Source organism: Venturia canescens, chromosome 7 (assembly GCF_019457755.1).
Source record: "Venturia canescens isolate UGA chromosome 7, ASM1945775v1, whole genome shotgun sequence".
NCBI lineage: Eukaryota > Metazoa > Arthropoda > Insecta > Hymenoptera > Ichneumonidae > Venturia > Venturia canescens.
The window spans coordinates 3,273,266-3,295,517 of NC_057427.1; the positions used below are offsets into that span (position 1 = coordinate 3,273,266).

General features: G+C 40.5%; 1 protein-coding gene and 1 long non-coding RNA gene across 3 annotated transcripts; one reads left to right on the forward strand and one right to left on the reverse strand.

The window, feature by feature from the left end:
* Nucleotides 1-3,974: 3,974 nt before the first annotated feature.
* Nucleotides 3,975-21,473, forward strand: LOC122413198 (putative phosphatidate phosphatase). 2 transcript variants are annotated; one of them, XM_043423369.1, is made up of 8 exons: nucleotides 3,975-4,361; nucleotides 11,885-12,036; nucleotides 13,847-13,951; nucleotides 14,497-14,699; nucleotides 17,307-17,364; nucleotides 17,694-17,870; nucleotides 18,715-18,813; nucleotides 19,009-21,473. In XM_043423369.1, the coding sequence occupies exons 1-8, from the start codon at nucleotides 4,298-4,300 to the stop codon at nucleotides 19,099-19,101; spliced, it is 951 nt and encodes a 316-aa protein (XP_043279304.1). In that variant the 5' UTR covers nucleotides 3,975-4,297; the 3' UTR covers nucleotides 19,102-21,473. The 2 variants fall into 2 exon arrangements, with proteins under 2 accessions (XP_043279304.1, XP_043279305.1); XM_043423370.1 differs by having other exon boundaries at nucleotides 3,977-4,361; nucleotides 20,006-21,473.
* Nucleotides 4,964-6,125, reverse strand: LOC122413199 (uncharacterized). Its single transcript, XR_006261526.1, has 2 exons — nucleotides 5,398-6,125; nucleotides 4,964-5,283 (listed from the first exon to the last, which is right to left on the reverse strand). It is a non-coding gene; the product is annotated as an uncharacterized lncRNA (long non-coding RNA).
* Nucleotides 21,474-22,252: the final 779 nt, after the last annotated feature.

A 22,252-nucleotide genomic window follows, 5' to 3' on the forward strand; every position in this document is an offset into this window, starting at 1 on the left:
CCGAGTACTCATTTCAGCCGTTGATGCAACCGTGCGGTAGGTTAGATCGCGAAGAAAGTCGACGCGAGATAAAGGGGAACTTTTTTATGTATTGCCAGCAGGCCGGAGGGTTAATCAGTCACTTGCTTCTATCGCGGTATGAAATACACTCAAGTGGTGCATAATGCGACCGAGTTGACCGAAGATGGCGATGCGAGTTCGCTCGATCATTATCTCGCTTTTTCGCATTTTTATTTTCAACGATTATTCTGCAGAATACACTCGGTATTAAAAGTGCTGGAGATTTAGCAATTTTTTCTCAGAAACTGGCCTTACAGCTCCATTTCCGGTTTCAATTGCCTCAATTTTCTTCAATTTTTTAACTGTCAACTTTAGAGAATTAGTTGAGTTAAGAAAAACGAGGTTTTTCGAAATTTTTATTATTTTGTTCGCGAATAACAACGATCCGCTTCTATTTCCGGTTCGAACCGGAAGTAGCTGGAGTCTCTTTAGGAAACGAGACTATGAACTCGGAACACCGGCTGTGAATGTGTTCACATAGAATATAATTTGACCCCCATTACTAAAGATGGCGACTAGAGTCCGTCGTTCTTCTTCACTGCTTGTTTGTGCCATTTTTTATTTTTAATTGAACACTTCGAGAAGCTTCATTGTTTGGTTTTGTCTCAATTCACCGTTTTTTCGAAATTTTCACTTTCACTAATTTTGAAGAATTTGAATATTTCTGAAAATTAATTTTTGCAATGAGGTTTCGATGTTTGCGTTTCATTTTTGACACGAACGCCCTCATTGTGTTTTCACAGTTCTTTTGGCGGTTGAAAGTTTGGATCACGCGACTGATCGAGCGAGATAAATTTGTGTCGAGAAATTGATAAGCATCGGCTATTTTAGAAATGATGCTGATGGTTTCGAGTGGTACAAAGGTTTCCTATTCGTCGTGAGCCGCGTTTGAGGGAGTTATAAAATTCAAAGTTTTCATATCGAGCTTTGTGTCGATCCTCGGCGTTGCATGAATAATACCGGAATTTTCGTGACGTAACGACGGACCTTTCGTGCACAATTACATGATATGTTACTCATATCAAGGTGAGCATCACCGGAGGGGTCGATTTTACAGTAATTCACAACGATTACGGCTATTAATAGGGTCGTGTACGACGTGAAATATTTATACAGCGTAACCTCAAAATTGTTAAGTACGTATAAATGCGCTTCTTATTGGGGCCCGATACATCTCCCTACCGGTTTTTTCAGTCACTTTCCAAATTGCGAACTAAAAAAAAGCGGAATGTATACAATGGTGTGCGTCATCGTAAATATTTCATGCACCGTCTGTGCGAAACTCTCGGAACCAAGAATAACGGGCCACCAAATACCTCCGAGCGATCCTTTTTTTGGTCTTTTATCTCAAATCTCTCTTCGCCGAAGAATGCTCGACCGAAATTCTACCTTTTTCGTCGTAAACTTATTCAGGCACGAAAACGAAGAATCAAAATTCGTAAATCTGGTATTTACTGAGCCCCTGCCGCGAGTGTCAAAATGCATATTTATTAACCTGCAATCGTATTTCCAGCAATTTTTAATCCCGTCGACTCGAAATCGATTTTCATTCAAATTGAACGGACTAATGACTCATTTTTTTGTGAGCAATAAATATTGCTTCCGGGACGTAATTCTGTTTTCATTCTAATATGCACTCACATAATTAGTAAAGGCGAAAAGTATTTATGCTCCTCCGAATATATTTCCATAAAATTTCGATTCTGTTTACTCAGTATTTATATTCATTTAATTCAAATCTCTGAATGGTGAGCCGGTTTGGAACGGTTGATTGTTGATCATTCGTAGCAGCAGCAGGAGAACTATCGATGAAGAATGTATACGTTTTGTATATAAAATGGAAAAAATGGCCGCGAGATGGCGTCACTGGGGCACTCGAGTTGTTTATCTCGTCAAATCTCGTTTAACCACCAAAACTCGTTTTTTTTTGTTAGTGTGTTTCAATCGCTCATGTTAACTCGCAGTTCAAGTATATTCACGTAGATAAAAAATGAAAACAAAAGTGGACGTGAGACTCCGCGGACAATTTAGTCGAACGTGGGAAAACAAAAAACTGAAGAAGTTTCAAAAGTGTAGTGTAACAACACTACCGAGGTCTTCGGCCTCGCCGAATAAACACACACGCATTTGTGCCTTTTGTGTACATAAAGTTTTTATCAGAAGTCTTTATCGTTATTCTTGCGTTTGTTAACCCTCCGTGTATCAATTAGGACAAAAAATATGCTTCGCTGTAGAAGCACATCGCACATCGTTTTTTACCTGCCAAATATTTTGAGAATGGTTTCTCGTGAGGATGAGAAATAAAACGACAAATATTGAGAGAACTCACATTTAAATTCGGTTGAAGGACAATTTTTCATGTCACCATTTTTTTCCCAATAAAATTCATTGAGGTTATGATTTTTCGAAAAAAAATCCTCAGATTCCTTCATCTTAATTCAAGAGTTTCATAATGTTACCCATGTATTTCGTTTCCTTATTTCGAAAGCAAAGAAATCATAATAGGCAGGCAAATTGACTCCTGGGTTATTCGCTCGTGTTAGAAAAAAAATTGAAAGAATAAATTACGAACTGTCAAGAGCAGATGACGAGGGTTAGGCGTCCGCGAATCATATGTAGCAGCGGCGAGAATCAAATGACGAGATAATGAAAAGAATTGGAAAAGAAAAAAATGACAATAATCGGTACTAACGAGACCGAAAATCAGAATATTAAATTTTTCTACACCGTCTCATATTTCTTCGTAGTATTTCTCGATTCGAAACAGTTTTTTTAGGATCTACGAGCTCTATCATAAATCGTCGATACGATAATTTCCCTCAAAACATCTGACCATCCTTGCTAATTAAAAAAAAATGGCGGACCGGCTGTTTGTACTCCACGTGCCTTAGCTACGAGATAAACGCTCTCTTTTGTGTCTCCAAACAAACCGGCATATCGCCCGCAACGATACACACACGCAATCTCACTGTCGCCACGCGTCTCCCATATTTATTCTTCTTTCCCTCAAAACGAGTCTCCCCCTCCTTCCCCTCCTTTGCTCTTTCTGTTTTTCTCCCTTCCGCAATGCTACTTACTGCTGTGTCAGTGTCTTGTGTGTAAAGTACACGGGGGGGTCAGCGTCAAAGCGTGAAAAGACGTGCAAATCATCACTCGTCTATTTACACGCGAGTACGTATGAGAATGTCGCCACCTTTCTTTTTATTTATCCGAAGCGCTCGGAAAAAAGTTCCGCCGTATTTTAGCGGGTTCCCGGGTTCCCGCAACCTCGGAAGTTCACTATCCCTTTGTTTATATGCTTGTTTAAAATCTTCGTCAAACTCTAATTTCTCGTGTCATCTCGTGAAATCGGAGCATTTCTCGAAAGAAAACTTTACCACTGATGCGGATTTAAAATTAAACTTGTTCGTAAAATCAATATTAAAATTTGATATTAACAGAAAAACTGCATCGAAATTGTGACATTAATATCCAGTTTCCCGCGTACAAGCCTACTTCGGAGCTGTTCGGCAGTTTCCGGTCCGCTTAAATAGAGTTTTCCGGCTATTATTTTTTCAACGGTTAAATGCACCTTGGCGAGTGGTTGTTTGAAATCGTAGAAAAATGCATGCTACGATATGTTCAGAAGATTACTGGTCAGGGATTTACACTCCAGAGGAAACGTAATATTATGAAAATTGTTTATCGTTGACGAAGTATTCGTTAGTAAAGTGCCACAAAAGTGGTATAACTATGGAAGTATGTAAAAGATCGCTACTAAGCGCGCGTAGCGAGAGAGATCGTGGCAGGCGCATGCGCGTGAAGCGTTCCACTGCGGAACTCATCCCGTCCAAGGTAATCGCTGTAGTCGATTCAACCGAGATTTCCCACCACCACCCGACCACCGTAGCAAGCGTTTGAGTGAGTGTTGAGCAGTGTTGAGTGTTCAGGTTCAGTGGTACGAACACCGCGGTTCGAGGCGGTACAGTTCGCGACACTGCGTTTTTTATCACCTTGTTGAGTCGCGGCTTCTCAAGCGTTTTTTCTTTCAAAATAAGTATTGTTATCAACGGTTGTTTTACAAGTATAAAGGTGGCCTCGCCTTATTCCGGGCATTGCGTGCGCGTCTTTGTGGAATTCGTCAATAGAAAAAACGTGCATTATCGGAAAACAGTCTAAAACGTGACAAATGAATAAATAAAAATAATAACACACTTTACTTTGAAAACAAAAAGAGTTTTAAAAATCTCGTTTAAAAATGGAACCTACCGGTAAAATCAATATGCGAAAAGTTCTAATAGACGTTTGCTGTGTTGCTATCGGTGAGTTTGTTTGTTTGTTTGTTTTTTTTTTTTTTCAATTTTTGTCGAAAACGACGAGTGCCTGATTGAAAATATCGCATTGCCAATACCTCACGGTCACGTGTGCTTGTTTGTTTTGTTTAAACGCAACGAAACAATACCACGCGTTACACATTGAGATTCATATCGTGCACGCGTTAATGCATCAATATAGGGAGAAAAAAGGGGGAATCGGGGCTAGGTTCGACGACCACGGTGGTGCGGGACTGTCAGTTTGACAAATCGAATAAATGGCGCGCGCGCAACAGCGCTCTGTTACTCTCGTATTTTCCAACTTCGAGACTATTTTCTCTTTTCTTTTCCCTCCGTTTCTCCAGAAGTCAGGCTCTTCGCAGTGAACTATGGATTCCTCTACAACATTATTTGTTTTATCGCCTGTTTACTAGCGTCTCTGAATTATTAATTCTTTTTCTACAGTAATAATAATAATGATACGTGTGCTGTCATTGGAAATTTATATCGATGAGGTTATACGACTGACATAATATGCGTTCCCTCGACGGTTTCAATGACATTTTATGAATGTGCGTTCCCGAGGGGCCGAATCTCCGATTGTTCACTCGATCGATTATTGCCTCTTTATTTCTCCCAGTTTTAAATCGTTTTGAACTTTTACTCTTTCGAATACAACATTTAATATAAATTTGTGGCACGCTTTTCGAAGCACTTTCAACATTTGAGTAAACATTTTCGTTCGTGCGTGCTGGAGGGTTAGCTGAAAGTACACAGTCGTGGTTGTGAAAATCGATTGGAAAACGTCGAAATAGGAGAATTCCCGTTGTACATATTATTTCAACTTCGTTTAAATTTTCAAGGGATCGATGCCTTCCAAGCTCATTAGCACCAACCCGAATGGACCGATAACTCTCGACTTTCCTGGAAACTGAATACGTAACGAATCATGAAAATACAATTCGCGACGAACTAAATTATTTTGGCATTATGGTTTGACACATCGGACATTTGTTATCGCCGCATTTCCGTGCTCTTTACTCACCAAACTCGAGGATTTATCGTGCAGACGGCCTTCCTTCAAGTACTTTTTAATGTCATTCATACAAAGGAGATAAAGACGAGAACGAAATGAATTACCAAGAGGACGCTGATAGCGTACCGACGAAGAAAAAGGTGCAAAAACGACCACGATCTACAGTGAGATAAAAAAAAAAATTCTCGACGAAATTCAGAGCCCATCGAGCCACCGATTTTTTCACGAAATAATGCGACAACGCTGCTCCACCGAATGAACGAAAATATAGGGCAAATAAATGAGTCGATGATCCAGACACGAGCGCACCAGTTTGCGACGTACAATTGGAAGGATGCTGCGTTGCACAGGAGGCAACGCGTCGATACTCCGCTCTATGCCTCCCCTTCCATCGATAAATTGCCGAGCCATCATCATCACGAGGAATTAATGTCGCGGGAGTTCATGTATTGTACGAAACGCGGCAAGAGCCTGATCTATAGCTAACGACGCGAGGGAGGTCTATGAACCAATTTACGCTCTTTCATACGAGAATACGTGCTGAGCGACGTACAGATATTTATAGATATGCCTCTACAAGCTGTTCCGTTTCGAATAGGCCAATAAATCTTGCATCAAGTTTCTCATCGTTTCGTAAAGAAAAAAGCAGGTGCGTGGATCGTGGAATAAACGTTCTGCGCTGAGTTTGCTCGTGCTTTGGAAGGAAAGCGGGGATTTTAAATTCTCGTGATTTTCTGCACGCCTCGCGTCAATTCGCATGACAATTAAATATTTTTCTTTTTCCATGGAATATACGAAGCTCAAGTTTGCAACGTCGGAGCCCAACGAAATGAAGGAAAATAGCATTTGTCGTTAGCCAATTTTTTATTTCACGAAGTATCGGTGCAGGTTGGAAAACTACGAATTGTAAATTCGGCAGGAAACGAAATCGAAGAATTACTGGAATTATTGGATGGTTTTTGACATCATTTCGTTGAGCTCGGTTCAACGTAACTGGAATATTACAGTTTTCTCGGTGAAAATCACAATTGTTCGAGGTCACCCCCCGATTTTGTAGCTCTAAAGATAATCCTTTAGTCTCAATTCTTCGTGTGTAATAAATGGCAGCATACGAACACGAATAGAGCGTCAGCATTAGACTGATAAAGGTTAAGCAACAAATGTCAAAGTATCTAAAAATAAAAAGTTAGTCAGCTATGACTCATTGTCAGATGAATACGAAAAAAATAACTATTTCCATTTTTTTCGGGGATGGCGAATGATTTAGCTCATCCAATCGAGTCACCGCAATTTCTTGAAGATCCTCGGCCAGAATGGCGGCGCCGCAGATGGCTTCCTCGAAAAATATTGATTCGTTTGTTCCCACGTGCATTTCCAGCTGCTTCGATGAAAAGGTTGTTCCAATCCCAAAGATCAAACGGAGCGAAATTTCATCAATTACGAGGTCGAATAAATCGGTTATTTTCACCGACATTTTCTCGGATTACCATCGACGAGTTTGGCTGCCTCGAATGTTAGTTGCCTCAGCCAAGGACTGCTTTCGAAATTCGCAAATTATTTCTTCAGATGACAAGAATATTTGGTTGGCCTGTCAAACCGAATATTTCGGTCGACGAAAGTCCTCGTTGCGATCGATGACGGGCCTCGACGTTTTACGAATTTCGAGCGGAATCGCCCGTGCACAAACGTACATTCGGATTGTCTTTATTACGTGCATCTAGTCGGGCAAGTTATTCAATCTCTGATCACTTTACGGACATAAAAGGGCGCGAAGTGTACACACACAGACGGAACATTCAGAGGCCGCCGGCCTACCGTCCGCCTAATAACCGGGTTCTTTCAAACTTCGTTAGAGCTCCTCGAAGGAGCTTGTCCGGGGGGAAAGCGCTCGGGTCCGGCGCGCGCGCGCAGTGTGAGTTCCCGTCCGTGTGTTTTGTTTACACCCGTATACAATGCGTGCCTTCGGTTTCGTCCGAATTTCATTACAGCCACAATTCTAACAAAGGCAAACCGACGGCTATCGGAGCGGTAAAAAACGGAATGGGCTCGGTGTAAAGTCGAGGCGATGGGGCTTTCGAAGTGCATACGAAAAATATCTCCGAACGTTGCACGTTCTTTTCCGCGCACAGTTGTTTTGTGCGATTTCGAAACTGCCGAGGAATTTCCCATCGATCTTTATCGTCGTTTTCCCTGAAAATTATCGATACCCACATTATTCGGGGCACAGGATAACCGTGCACTCAAATCCGGCGAAGAACTCGACGAAAATGTTTGTTTCGAGTGCATCAATTGATCGAATAGATCGATCGGACGGATCGGTTCGCATCGACCGAGCAGGAAACCGTTTTCGTTTAGTTTTATCTTTTTTTTAACGTCGAGATGGTCGATCGAGGTCACGGCAAATCGGCCATTTCGTACGAGCGATTGCGTCCCCCACCGTTGCTAAATCGAAGTGGCTAAACTGATTTTCTAGACCACACAACGCGTCGCGTTCGGTGCGCGATCTTCAACGGGCATGAAATCGCAAATATTTTTATTTTGTGTCTTCGGCTTACGCTCGGAACGAGTGTGCGTAAATATTATCTGAGACACGTCACGAGGGCATCGACGACGGCGTTTTATCAGTCGGGGGGAGGCAGGTGCGAACAGGTGGAAATGAAGGATCAAGGAGCGCGGCTGCGGAATCGTTTTTACCGCTGTAACGAAAAAGATCATTTTTCATCGTACTCCCGTGTAGCTGCGCATGGTTTTTACGGTGTTTTCCTCTCTACTACGCGCAGAAATCCAATCAAGAAAGTGGAAGGATAACGAGGGCTAAATAAAAACAGGATATTCAATGGGGAAGAGAGTATTGATGAAGAGCCGATTTCCATAACGCTGATTGCTTCGAAATCTATCATGATACTCTTCCCTCGCGAATATACACGCTCGTATACCATTGAGCAAACAGTCAGGGTCGACTGCACACTCGAACGATCATCGACGATCCCTCCTTTGTCCCCTCTCGTTCCTCTCAGCGCAAACGTACTCGACCGAATTTACATTACGAACGAGTTTTACTCGTACTCGACCCACTGAACCAGTAGGCGGGGAACACGCAGCGTATAAATTCGTGTGTACACACGTGTGAGTCCGCTCACGTGTAGAGGATTGCTCACTCCTCGTAGAATTATTTACTCGTCGTTGTAGCCACGGGAGAAACTGAGCAAGAGGATGAAGCAGCATGCGGAGAATAGCATGATTGCCCACCTCGATTAACGTCACTCTCGCACTCGCGACGCTTTCTCTCTCTCTCTCGATCCGATCGACTCTAAATCCATCTGTAAACGCGTTTCATTTGTAATTACCACGAGCTACCGTCATTCTTAATTATCACGACGAATTTGCACCTCCCGATGATACTTCAAACCCACATTTTGACAGCTGAATATTTCGTTCGGTCAAAATTCGACTCAGCTTTGGAGAAATTCATCGGATTTTCATGTTTTGCTAACATTTTGTCACAACGATGAAAGGATCGTTCGCAACCCCGTTGAAGATCGATTTACTTAGCATGGAATTACTGGAGAGTTTTTTAAAATCATTTCGGTGGAGAACGTTGCAAACTTCAGCCTCATTTGGGAAAAAATAAACTGGCGAATTTGCGGGACTATTTATACTAATAATAAGATTTTTATTCTGGATTGTGAAATTCAGATTTCGAAAATTCGAAATTTTGCGAGCCATCGTCATCCGAACTGGCACTGCGCGCGAGCCTTCGAACAGCCACTCAACTTGTTCTCCAAAACATGGCTATTTGTCGGCAATTATAACGACGATAAATGCACGAGAAACTCGACTCAGATTTAGTATTCTTGAGAATAACGTACGGTGACTCACCCTCCGGGATATACGTGACGCGACAACCGGAAAATAATTCGCGATTATACGTTACTTCCTTATGAATATATCCACGAAGATAAGTACGCAGGGTATTATGAAACGGGGAGAATAAAGTGAAAAAGGTTGTGTGTGTCAAGTTTATGGTGTAATGCCACGTGTGCGACTACCGTAGCGGTTCGGCCGCATCCTGTTCTCGCGTTCTCGCGCATACGTTCTCATTGCTGCCTCATAAACGTTTCCAAACTCCCGGAAAAATCAAAATATTCACGCACGTGTTTATTTGAGGATTGTTCAAAACTCCCCGGTTTTATCGTTTTCGACGTTTCCGTCATTCGAGAGCGTCGGGGATGTGGGAATTTAATGAAAAACGATAATTTTTCAATATTTTAACTCACCTTTTTCATTTGACGGATCAATTGATCGAATCGATTGAGTAAAATTCAAAGTGTCCTGGCTCTTTTGGCTTCGTCGTTCTCTCGGCCCGACCAACGCCGCAGAGGTGAAAAAAACGAGCAAGTTTTTCGAGAATTCTCGTTTGGGAAAAAACGATCGATCGATCTTCCACGACTCGTTTGATTTGCTTCGTGTTTCAAGCGCTTTCGAACAGTCGGGGTCGACACGAGGAAGTATAAAGCGAGGGAATTTCACGGCTCGTTGGAACCCCCGAATAAATGACGGAGCAGTTTAACGAGCAGAGTTTCGTTACGCTCAGCGGAGATAAAACGATTATTTCGATAAAGGTGTATGCTCGCGAGGAGAAGAAAATAACGCAGGTGGAGAGAGAGCAGGCGTGTGTTGTTTGGAGTGGAGTTGCCTGTGGATGGTATTCATATTTTTAGTTGTCAGATGTTTCCAATTATTCGGGCGTTGGTGCTTCTGCTTTGACACTCGTTTCTGCGAATTTTCGAAGGACGTTTTTTTTACCCCGGGGCATTTCTCGAGGGCCGAGAGGAGACAAACGAAATCGATGTTTTTGTTTGGTTAAAACGAATCGACGAAGCCGGCGTTTGTCGGGAAGGGCGCGGTGTGTGAATTATTTTGGATATTTGTCGGCGATAAACGGAGAAAAATAAAAGATAATGGAATTGTTGCGAGGGGCGCGGGGTATAAACGAACGAGTGAAATATGTAAAAACGGTGAAAAGTCTCGGGGCTCTTGGCTCGTGTATGAAGAAGCGTCTCCCGTATATTTTATGCATCGAAAAAATATACGAGAGCCGCGTGAGGTTAATTCTCACACGAGCGAGGGAGAGTCCCGAAGGGGGAGCAGCAGCAGCCTCGAATATATTTATTTCGTCGAAGACACGATCGTCGAGATTGCATTTACGATCGGCGACGACGTTCACGCAAGCGCAAGACGCGCGCGGCGGCCTCCGTGAATTATTATAGGCGCGGTGAAAACTCGATGAAGTAAACGATTACCGAGGGACGAGTTATTATACGTACACGAGCGCATAGATCGGGAGTATACGCAACAACAAGTATTTTCGTCGTCGTCGCAGCGTCCCAACGCGCTCCTTCATTGTGTGCCAACGAGCCCCGGCGCATATTAATCTTTCCCCAGATCTCGTGATTGCCCAAAAAAACTATTGACCATTATCCTGCTTCTATTTATCCAATCAACTCGGGCCCCACTTTTTTCATATTTATTTTGCAAACGAGTCTATCTCGTTTATTCAGAGTTCATTAAAACGATTTAAAAGTCTTTTTAACGAGAAACAAAAAACTAACACACTTTTTTTTATTAAAAAAAAGCGCAATCGTTGATGCAGTCGTTACGCTACAGTCACGTTGAAAATTCAACTTCCCGCAATAACGTTACAAACATTCCGTCAGTATACGCAGACTCGTAGAAATTTGATTTTTTAATTTCTTTATGGATACTGGAAGAAGATCAATTGTAGGATAACTTTTTTTGTCGATTCAGCTGTTGCGGAAATCATATTGATTTTCTTCCCGACCAGTTTTTCCAGTTCGCAATTAACTAAAAATATATCGACGATTGCTATTGGAAGATTTGTTAATTGTTTTTCAAGTCTGTCGCTTTTAATGGGAATCACATATTTCTGCACACTTCATAAGGAGACTTGATGCTCGGACATGCCGAAGTTACATTGTGTTGAACATTTGTTATTTTTCATATTCGTTTCGCAAACGAGTTTCTTGGCGCTTGCCGCAGATTTACGAACCCGTTTCATGATGTAATCGAAAAGCTAATGAAATGTGGAAAAACTACGTAAACACGGAAGAAATATTTTTGCAAACTTTAGTTATGAAAAAATTCTTTGATGCTTTTTTTTTCAGGGACTTGATAAATCAGCTGATGAAAATAGAAATTTATGAAACCAATAATCTCTCGATCATCCGACGAGCCAGAGTCGTCACGAAATCAATTTGAAAAATATTTTTTTTCCACCGACTTCGCACTGAAACTTTCATTCAAATATGGCACTTGGAATCGAAAAACGTAGACTCCGAGGTTCAGAAAAACTGTTGGAAAAGACGAAGATTCTCTTGCTCCTGAATCGGCCTCGTCGAACGCGAATTAAAATCGATGCGAAAATGATCGTTAAAAAATTGAACAAACGGAAGCTGATTAAGTTTTTTTTTTCCAGTCGGTATCGCGGTGCTGATGTTCTTCCTCTTCGGGAAGCCCTACGAGCGTGGTTTCTTCTGCAACGACGAGTCGCTTTATCACATGTTCAAGACATCCACGGTTACGAGTCCGATGTTATACGCGGTCGGAATATTCCTTCCGATATGCACGGTGAGTCAGTCTCCCTCGTGAGGTGTTTCGTTAATTTAGTGACCTTCTTTTTTCATTCCCGTAAAACTTTTATTCCGAACGATTCACGTATTATTTGTATACTAGGCGATCCTTCCCGAGTCTCGCGTCTCACCGAGTGACTCACGAGCCTCCAGCTGGCAGCGGATACTCGCGCCGTAAAAAAGGAATGTAAAAAAATACTATCAGCGAGCCACGTGCGAAATATTCACTCAACAAGTTTTTCAAACAAGGTCGAGCGAGTCAATGTTTCGTTAAAAGCGAACGATTCTCAAACGATTATCGAAGAAGCCTCACAAACGAAGAGATTTTTCTCAAATTTGTGCACTGCCGTCTACGGAGATGTTCCATTCGGCAAATGTACGAGCACACGAGATCCAATATGGCTCCAAAAAGTGGTAACGCGGATGAACATTTTCGAGAAACTTTCATATCAAAATCTCGATGGAAAAAAACGTTTAGGAAAAATGATTTTCCAACCGCAACACTCGAGTGTAGATCAATGTGTAAAATCATCGAGTTTTCGGCCTCGGAATCGCCTGCACAAAAGTTATGAGGGAGGAAAAGACGTGAATATGTAAAATAGCCGTGCATATATTATTATGATGGAGGGAAATACGCATCGTAACAAGGAGAATCGATTATCCGGGGTCTCGCCCGTCTCGAAAAGTGAGTGAAGAGGAGACGCGAGCAAGAAGAAAATAAAAAGAGTGAAATAAGTCGAAAAAATGTATCCCTCCGGGCACGATTCGAGAGATTCTCAAGTCTCGGTGTATATGTATTCAGGAGGCAAGGGGAGAAACGCTCGCGAAGAGTCGCAAAGAGGAGGGGGATTTCAGTCCCGAGGGAAGAATGCTGGCGCCAAATGGATCTGCAACGTCTCGAGTATCCCCTTCGTATATATCGTATATCTTCTAAATTGTGCGTGGATTACGAATTTCATGAGAATGATTACCTCGTTCGCGACATCGTCGAATTATCTCGAGGAAAAGTTTCAATTTTATGACTTTTCATTTACAAAAAGGTGAGCCGAAATCCGGGTTCGATTAGTCTCCGTTGAAATTGGTTTTTTTTAGAGGCAAAAATGTTTGGAAGGCTTCGTACGAGAATGCTCCGAATCAGTAGTGATGAAATGCAAATTTTTGACAGATGCGAATTCCTCCTGCCGATTCGACGTCGTCGGGAATATGATCCGTAAATAATGACGAGCGTTCGCGGTCGAGCAGGCAAGACGAAATTTATTTAAGAAATTGTTAGCGGGGGTCGCGTTTGTTTATGAAAGGAAAAAGAAGCCACTTCGTGCTAGGAATCTTTTTCACTCGGCTCTCTTTCTCTCTCTCTCCCGCTCTCTCTCCTCTCGAAAAAAGTAAGCAGCAGCAGGTATCATGCATTGTCGTTTTCACACTGGTCGTTCCACATTCCTCGTTGCTGAGAGTCGTTCAATGGGCGAGAATGGTCTCAAAGAACGAACGCGCTCGAGCAGCCGCGATCCACCGTGAATTTCTTCATTGTCCGGCCGAGCAACAGAGTCGCTTTTTTTCTTTGCCAGAAGATCTTTACGAGGGTGTACATAACGAGGAGCTTCACAATCGACGACAAATCCCTCGTCGGAGGTAACGCGACGAGAGATAATGCGCGGCGAATCCTCCGACAAAAGCCAGCCGCGCTGATCTGTATTCCCTGTGAACAGAAAATAACGATAATAATAAAAATCACAAAATCCGGAGACTCCAGAGTCCTGAAATTCCATATTTTTTAACTCTTACAATAAAATCCTTTTACTTTGTTACAGATGGTCGCCGGAGAGTATTTCTACTGGAAAAGATCAGGCGCACAGTCTTCGTTCATGATGCTTGGAAAGGTCGTACCGTACTGGGTCGCGATGGTCTACAATAAGGCAAGAGAAAACAAATATTGTCCTGCGAGAGGCGCGTCGATTTTGGCGCACGGCAAATTTAATTTCTTTAATTTAGCAAACAAATCGATGGGATCTTTGCTACACGGATTTCGGAATCCAAGTTTTGATACTTCAGAATTATTTCAATCACTTTCAAACGAAATGAAAAAATACTCTATTGAGAAACGAGATAAAGAGTGCCTGGGAAGGCATCGGTCGCATCGACAACTTTGGTGAAGCTCAACGAAATGGATTTATTTAAATTGAAAGAATAAAAAGATTTTCTCAGCGTACGAGCGTTTTCGCAGCAGAGTATTTCAGCTGCGAAATCGTTCTTGAAAGCTTTTTCGTCTTTCACGCTCCCTCCATTTAACCGAAGACTCAGCGCATTTTGTCTGGCCCCTTTTTTCGAAAGGGAGCCACAGGTTCGACAAAATGAAAAATTGAGTGACGGACGAGGGAGCGTACAAATCGGACTTTCTCAAGCATTAAATAAGTTGATAAATGCTCGAAATCCTCTCACGAATATCCGTGTCTCTTTGCAGATTGGTCTCTTTGGTTATGGAGCAGCTACGACCGCATTAGCCACTGACATTGCGAAATACACCATCGGCCGGCTCCGACCACACTTTATGGACGTTTGCAAACCCAACATCAATTGTAGCCTTCCTGAAAATCAGCATAGTTATATTACGAATTTTACCTGCACCGCGACCAATGTGTCGCCAAGACTGCTCAAAGAATTGAGGTGAGTGAATGCGAGAATCACAATAAATGTATATAAATGTTATTTTCAAACTGAGAATATCCTCAATTTACTCTTCAAAATGATTTAGCGCGGGCACTCGCTTCGGTAACCTACACGAGCACGAAAATGATTCAACCTTGGACCAATGAAATTCGTGGTTTTGAAGATCATTCCCCTTGGTCGAAGTCAAAAAGCCTGTTCATTCGGAGATGGCCTGAGACACAAAAAGTTGGAATGACGAGAAATTGTGAAACGAGGCTGCAATCGCTGCTTTTTTGTGTCACATTTCGTCAAGTCATTTTTCACATTTCTTATATCACGATGAGAAAACCTTCTCCCTAGTCAGAGATAAACTTTTCGTCATTTCTCCAATTCACGATCTGTCATTCGTTGATATTTTAGGCCGAGATTGAGAACTCTCGTAGTTTCATGGAACAGATGTTACTGAAGGACTCTGGAAAAGCAAGGGAAAATAACTCGACAGAAAAAAGTTCTTCCGACGACAACCACGATCCGATTGCTCGTTACGAAAGCAATTTTTAAATAGTCGTTCAGATATCCGACCGGAAATTTCGGCGCGACCCATCCCTGCCCTTCGGTGTGATGATTAAACTTGGGAGATAAAAATGGAGTAACCGAAAATGCCTGAAGGTGTCATTGAATTTCGTACGCCGAGTAACTTGCAAAGTGCCTTGGATTACGAAACTCACATTGCATTTTTCTCGGTAATAGCGTGAATTTAGTGCTCGCCATATTCCAGATAAAAATCTTTGAATTTCGTCTGAGGAGTCTCAGCCTCGAGAAATTTTTATCGCACAATATTCATTCATTTATTTTCGTTGAAATTCACCATTGATTGATGAGCATTCGTTCAGCTCCTTCGTTTCCAGAATTTTCATGATAATGTATCTCGTATCAGTAATTTTTTCAATGCGATAAACGATAAAACATCGATTCAACGGAGTTGGTTGTTCGCAGTCTCTTTCGTACTCCACGAATCCACGATCAATTTGTAGAAGCTTCGAAATAAAATGAACACGAAGCCAAACTTTTCGATAAGCTCTTGGGAAAGTTTCGAATTTTATAGCAACGTTCTCAGCCCAAAAATTTTCATTTCGTTCAATTTTCGGGGAAGCAACTACCTCAGATTGAAAAAAAGCATTTTTTCGGACGTCCGATGCACGCGAAAGTGATCGAAGACAGGAAACTACAGACTCTATCACGTAATGTGACATTTTACGGAGAGCCGATAAAACTCTACAGAGCGTTCATTCATCAGTTAAAAGTCCCTTCCCCTTCGGCCAGGCACTTGCGCAGCTCGCCTTTAATATGCTCCGCGACGTTTTTCTAAACGGCGAAATTGCGGATAGAATCATATAGAAATAAAAAAAACGCTGGAAGATTGTAGCGAGCGAGCGAGGAGATGAATCGAGAGTGGCGACGATGTTAACTAGAGAACGATCATTTGGAAGGGAGCAATTTTTATTTTAATCGCCTCTGTATTCCGAGCGAGAGGAAAAAGAAGATGAAAAAGTATATTAGGGAGACTCTTTGGCCAGCCAATAGCTCGGGCTCTAAAAAATCGTCACAGTTGCGTCTGTTTCTCGACTTGACTTTTAACTCCGCTTCGTCTTCGTCTTCTTCTTAATATCTTTTTGCTTGAAAATAAAGTGGAACTGTATGGAACAAAACACACGTAATTGCCCGATGGAAAATCACGTTTTCAAAAGTTCCCACACTTTGTTCGACGATAAAAATTCCTTTTTTAATCTTTTATTGTTGAGGAGAATCGCGTCACAATTTAAAATTTTCTACAACTCCGATAAAAATGAATTTTTACTCATTTTTTGGCCCCACTTTCAAGTTATTCTAGAAGAAATTTCGTGAGGGAAACACTTCTCAATTGTTCGGGTAACGCGTTCCATAAATCAGAGAAAACTACTGGAGATTCTTGATGAGAAATCTTTTTCAAAAATTCCGGGGTCATTTTTTTCTCAGCGTTTGAGAGGGAACAAAAATTCCTTCCAGTTTTTCAATATTAAAGAACATGTCATATTTTCGAATTCTCAAATTTATCTCGCTCGTTCGAGCACCTTGTTTCATGAATCAAAGAGGAGGCTACTAAAGTTCCCTTGTTTCGTATTTTTTTTTTAAATTCCTTCATCACGATCGTGAGCTTGACAAATGATGCGGTGTCCATCGAGCTCGGGATATCGGATGCACGAACGAAAAATGCACGGTTCCCTTGTTGGAAGCACGACACATTTCGTTTCATTGGCCAACCGAGAGAATTATCTCATCTTTATCTCGCGTCCGATCTCCGAATGATTTAAGGTAGTGCGCGCACCTGAAGAGGGCCCCGGAGCCAGAAGGGAGTGCCTGGAACAAGCCGCGAAGTTAATCATGCCAATGTTATTCTATCTTAGTGATAAATTCAGTGAGCCTTTGTCCCGGGGCTAAGGGCCTATTATCCTCCAAAAAAGCATCATGAATAATGAGAATAAAAACAATATCGTAACAACAATGTGCACTGTTTTACTGTAGCACGATAATCGATCCTTATAAATTTATTTTATTTGACACGAATGTCTCGATCGTACATTGCAGATTATCTTTTCCCTCGGGCCACTCGTCTTTCTCTGCCTATACCATGGTCTGGCTCGCGGTAAGTCTCACAAATAAATTTCATTGAAAAAAAAACACGTACGAGTAAGGTAAAAATAGAAAAAAACCTTTCCAAGCAATTTTGCAACAAAAAAGCTGGAAGCCCTCGAGCTAAATGCACGAGGCTGGGAGATTTTGAAGATTGAATTTTAATATTCCATTGCCAAGTGCCTCTTCGTTTTTGTTTTAGTTAATTTTTGCTGCATACCATCGTTTCCTTTTGAAAAATTCAATTTTTATTGCTGTCAATTTTCACTGTATTTCTCGATATAATAATTGACGTGTGACAATGAAAAATAATCTTTTCTCGTTGGCTGTTTTATTTTACAGCTCTATCTTCAATTGAGAATAACGTGGAAAGGGAGTAAACTACTGAAGCATTTTCTTCAATTCGTGTGCCTCATGATGGCGTGGTTCACCGCTATGACCAGAATTTCAAACTACAAGCACCATTGGAGCGACGTGCTTGCTGGAATGAGCTTGGGAACTCTGATCGCTCTCATAATGGTTATAATTCATTTTTCTAAAGTGAAAAATCCAATTTCCAAACAATTCCAAATTTCGAATGCACGAAATCGATTACTAATTCAACAAAGACGCGTTAGCGTTGAAACGAGCAAAAAAAGAACCTAAAAAAATTGCCCCAAAGATTGAATTTGACGTTAAATAGTTTTATTTTCATGGTGGTTGATGATTTTTAACTGAGACCAAAGTGTCGGAGGCACTTTGGGGCCAAAGATCGAGACGCGCACTCGAGCCACTACAAAAATCCGTCTAAGCTCTCTGTTTCAACACACGCGTATGTATACGACCACTCGACGTGTGACGCCTGAGCGACAAATTTAATGGAGAGCGCCTCTTGTATCTTTATAGCTTGCTTTTTCAACGTTTGAATACGAGATGAGAAAAAAAAACATTCCTTGGGAAAAATTTGTCCGAGAACACAACAGCTCTTTCGGCCCCCAATTTCCATGATACATTATATCCAATTAGGGTACCTTGAATACACACGAATTTATGAGTTATTTTTATTTTTTTTTATTATTTTGAATGGACACAGCTAATTTAACGAATTAAACACGCTTTGTTACTAAATTTGTACGCGGGAAAGGAAAATTAGTAAAAAAAATTCTTTAAATCGTTACTCGATCGAATCATTGTCTAATTGAAGTAAAATATTGCTGCTAATACGATGCTTCAAATATCAGACAAATCCTCGGACATGCACTGTGGAAATAAATTTCCAAATTAACCGTGATATTTAGAATTCAATTATTTTATCGTTTTTCCCCTTTCGGATAAAGAATCGATATTTGAAACGCTGAAATGAATCAAATAAATATTTTTGCAGGTTTTTTGTGTCGCGGATTTGTTCAAAGAACGACGAGTCGCGTCAGGAATCGAGACGAAGCTGAGGTCGGCGGAATATGACGCAGAAAATGGTACACAGGTGAATAATGGCAGTGCTGATAGGAGTCATTGAGGCTTGAAAGCAAAAAAAAAACGCAAAAAAAATCACAAAAGTGCTAATTCGCTCGCAATCTTCTACGTATGCTTGTTGCTCTGCAATTAAACAAAAAAGAACGCCACAAACGAAATTCAACACCGATACTACGGTGAATCGCTGATCTTGGCTTTCGCCTAGACGCTGTTACTTCTCGATGCGTCGGGCCATGCTGAGGCGGATATTATGACGATGAAACCGACAGCAACAACGGCGACGAGGACCGATCACTGAAAGAAATCTTCCAATCTCTTTCAAACCACAGGGAAACTTGGGAACACACATTTTCTTGCCTCAAATGGTTTTCGGCCTCTCCGCACCTTACGTCTCTTGAATACGAACATCTTTTTCAAGCTTTTCCGACGCTAGACGATCGACAGAGAGAGATAAAGGACGAATTGGAAATTCAGAGGCTATCTCAAGGCCTTGGAGTTTTATCGTTGTACTCGGAAAATTTCCAAAAATTCAAGACTCGCTTGAATCTGAAAGGATTTATTTTTTATTGCTTGCATTAAAATCTTGACGATTTAAATTTTACCATTGATCACAAATTTTCCGAGTACGATGTATAAACTCTCATGAAACCGAGACTGTAGCGACTCGACGAGGGTTCAAGGGCGACATTCAATCGCTTTTTTGTCTGCTCCTTAAACCTCTTATTTTATTTTATTTTACGATCGATGTTCGGTTTCATTGTGTGCTTGGGGAGACACATTTTATAACAGTGAAAGGGCCGCTTATAGATTATCTAATTTTTATACGTGTTCTCTGTTGTGTCCGTTGTCGTGTGTGCCTTTGAGAGGTGGTAGTTCTCGTGTCTATTTTTCCTCTTTTTTCTCCATTTCTTTTCATTTCTCTAACCACTTTACAGCCCTTTTGTTTTATTTTACGAGCACCATTTGCACAAGTGGAAATTTTCTAATTTTTAATCCCCTCGTAGCAATCTTCAGCACGCGCATTGACCAGTTCGCAAATTGAATTTATGCCAAAAGATTTTAGCCTCAAATTCTGCACTTTTTCAACCTCCATTCGAGAACCTTCAGATCAAAATGCTTTATTGGTCATTGCGTGTAATGAATCCCGCGAGTTATAATTTAGTTTTACGAAAATATTTCATTTTCTTTTCCATCGAGAACAGCGCCGGAACATCGAAATGACCAACGGCCACGAGCTCAATCAAATGTCCGACAAGTACACGCGTGTCGATTTGACGAAATAGTTCAATAAGCCTTTCATTTTTCGACCAACCTTTTCGAAAGTAATATCCGTTTGAATTGTCACGCGTTATTCATCGTTTGTAAACACACGCGCGATGTCCTCAGTCTCGTCCTGTTCGATCGGGTCTACGATTTTTTCGACGTCAAATATCCATTTCGCATAAGTCCTTGTGAAACATTTATGCGAAATCATTTAGTTTTAATCCGAGCCAAGTTTCGTTATAAAATAAGCGTTTATTGAAACACAGACATCGAAAAATTAGAACATTACTCGAAGTAGGATGAAGTATAGATAATAAAAAATTTAGGACCAAGTCCAAAGGGATGAAAATCCATTTCCGATTACGTTACGATTGAATTTTTCGATCATAAAGTACGAAAACTCGATTACAGTGTTTATAAGATTTATAAATTTACTCTGAAATTATGTATATACATAGATTATATATACGAAAAATATTTATTTCGCAAAAAAAAAAGAAAAAAAAAACAAAACGAAATCTCATACGCAAATAGTGGTAGAAAACTATTGATTTCAATCGCATTTTCCAAATGTTGTGTTCAATGGAACACAGGTTGAAAGTGCGGATTATCGAGAGACTAAATTCAAATATTCGATCAATACGAATGTAAATACAGAGGCGCGACGAGAAATACTAAATTTCTCGGTTTGTTTCCTACGACCCCCACGAATTGTCTCGAATCCATTGTAAATATTACAAATTTCGTACTAATAACAATAACGAAAAAAGGAAAGCGTCGATCGCATCGGCTTTTCAAGTGTTTTTGTTCACGAGTATTACTATGCAGTAAATGCAACTATAAATACATTTTTGTATTTAAATGGATGTAAGAAATACCGATTAGAAATTAAATTGAGAGGAAAAACTGGCGATAAAAGAAAAATTATGCTGATTTTGCAAATACTATTTATTCGTTGCTCTAAAGTTCTGTCAATATTCCGAATATTATCATATTTTCGTATTACTTGATCATTATGATTGGTTATTTAGAAAAAAAATGATTGCAGATATTAAAAAAACTTGCGTAAATTATAATGGTGCCTTCTACGATGGCCAATGCCACCGGTGGAACTTTTCTAATGTTGAATTTAATGCTATTGCGAATGTTGATATTACGTTAATATACATTATCGAATAATGTTATTTTACCTCACAATATACACACATATTTATATATAAATGAATAAATATATATTTTAGTTATGTTAAAATGGTGTCAAATCATGTCACAAATAATAGGGTTTTTGTGGTGGAATACGTGTCATTTACTGTAAAATCCGAATGAGCGGATAAAACTGCAAAAGTTTTAAGTTATTTATGTACAAAGTGTTTATACACTTTTTCAATGAATTCGAATCGAAATTTCGATCATCTTGTGTTTCGTTTCTTTTCGTTCTATTGAATTATCCCTTTTCACCTACAATTCCCATACCGCCCATTTGGTTACGTTGCTTATTTTCTATGAATTTTGTAAACTGCGCTTTTCCGTACCGTCGCAAAAGCGCTTCGCCGTAAGTTTCTGCGCAAATTCGATGTCTTTTGTACGTTGTTCAGGTAACCAATTTATCGGACACTACGTGTTTTTAGGATGAACTTACCCGACTTGGATCCAATCCTCAAAACTACGGAGGCACACGCGGATCGAGGATTGTCGAAGAAGATGGTTAAGAAATGATTTATCGTTGGCACCTCTCGTGATGACGAGATATAGTCGAAGAGAGTTGAATAGTCGTTTTTAGGTTCTTGAGAATCCAGATTTTATCAGTATTCGGTTTTTTTTAAGTCCATCGTTACATTTTCCACTTTTTTTTATCGGTTTTTCCAGGTTGATTATCTCTTATCATTAATATTAAATTTGTTCATTGATATCAAAATTATCATTAATATCAAGCACGCGAGTACACATGGTAAATGTTAACGTTGGCTTCCCGTTTCTTTATTCATTTTTTTCCTTCTTCTTTTTTTGTATTTTCTATTTGCAGTTGGAAATTTAAGATGTAAGGAAACGCGCTCAATGTTCGAATGGAATAAAAAGTTTAATGATAGCGTTATTCTCGTTCACTTTAATTTGGCGCATTGAATCGTTTTTAATAGTAACTTTTTTCTTATGAATTTCTTTTTTGTCGACGATCGATAATCAACCCA

What these genes read in the sequence shown, in the direction of transcription:
- LOC122413198 (XM_043423369.1), top strand. Translation starts at nt 4,298, where the DNA reads ATGGAACCTACCGGTAAAATCAATATGCGAAAAGTTCTAATAGACGTT. An exon ending in AGACTGCTCAAAGAATTGAG is followed by an intron (nt 14,700 to 17,306) that starts GTGAGTGAATGC and finishes CGTACATTGCAG; the next exon opens with ATTATCTTTTCCCTCGGGCC. An exon ending in ACGCAGAAAATGGTACACAG is followed by an intron (nt 18,814 to 19,008) that starts GTGAATAATGGC and finishes GCTTTCGCCTAG; the next exon opens with ACGCTGTTACTTCTCGATGC.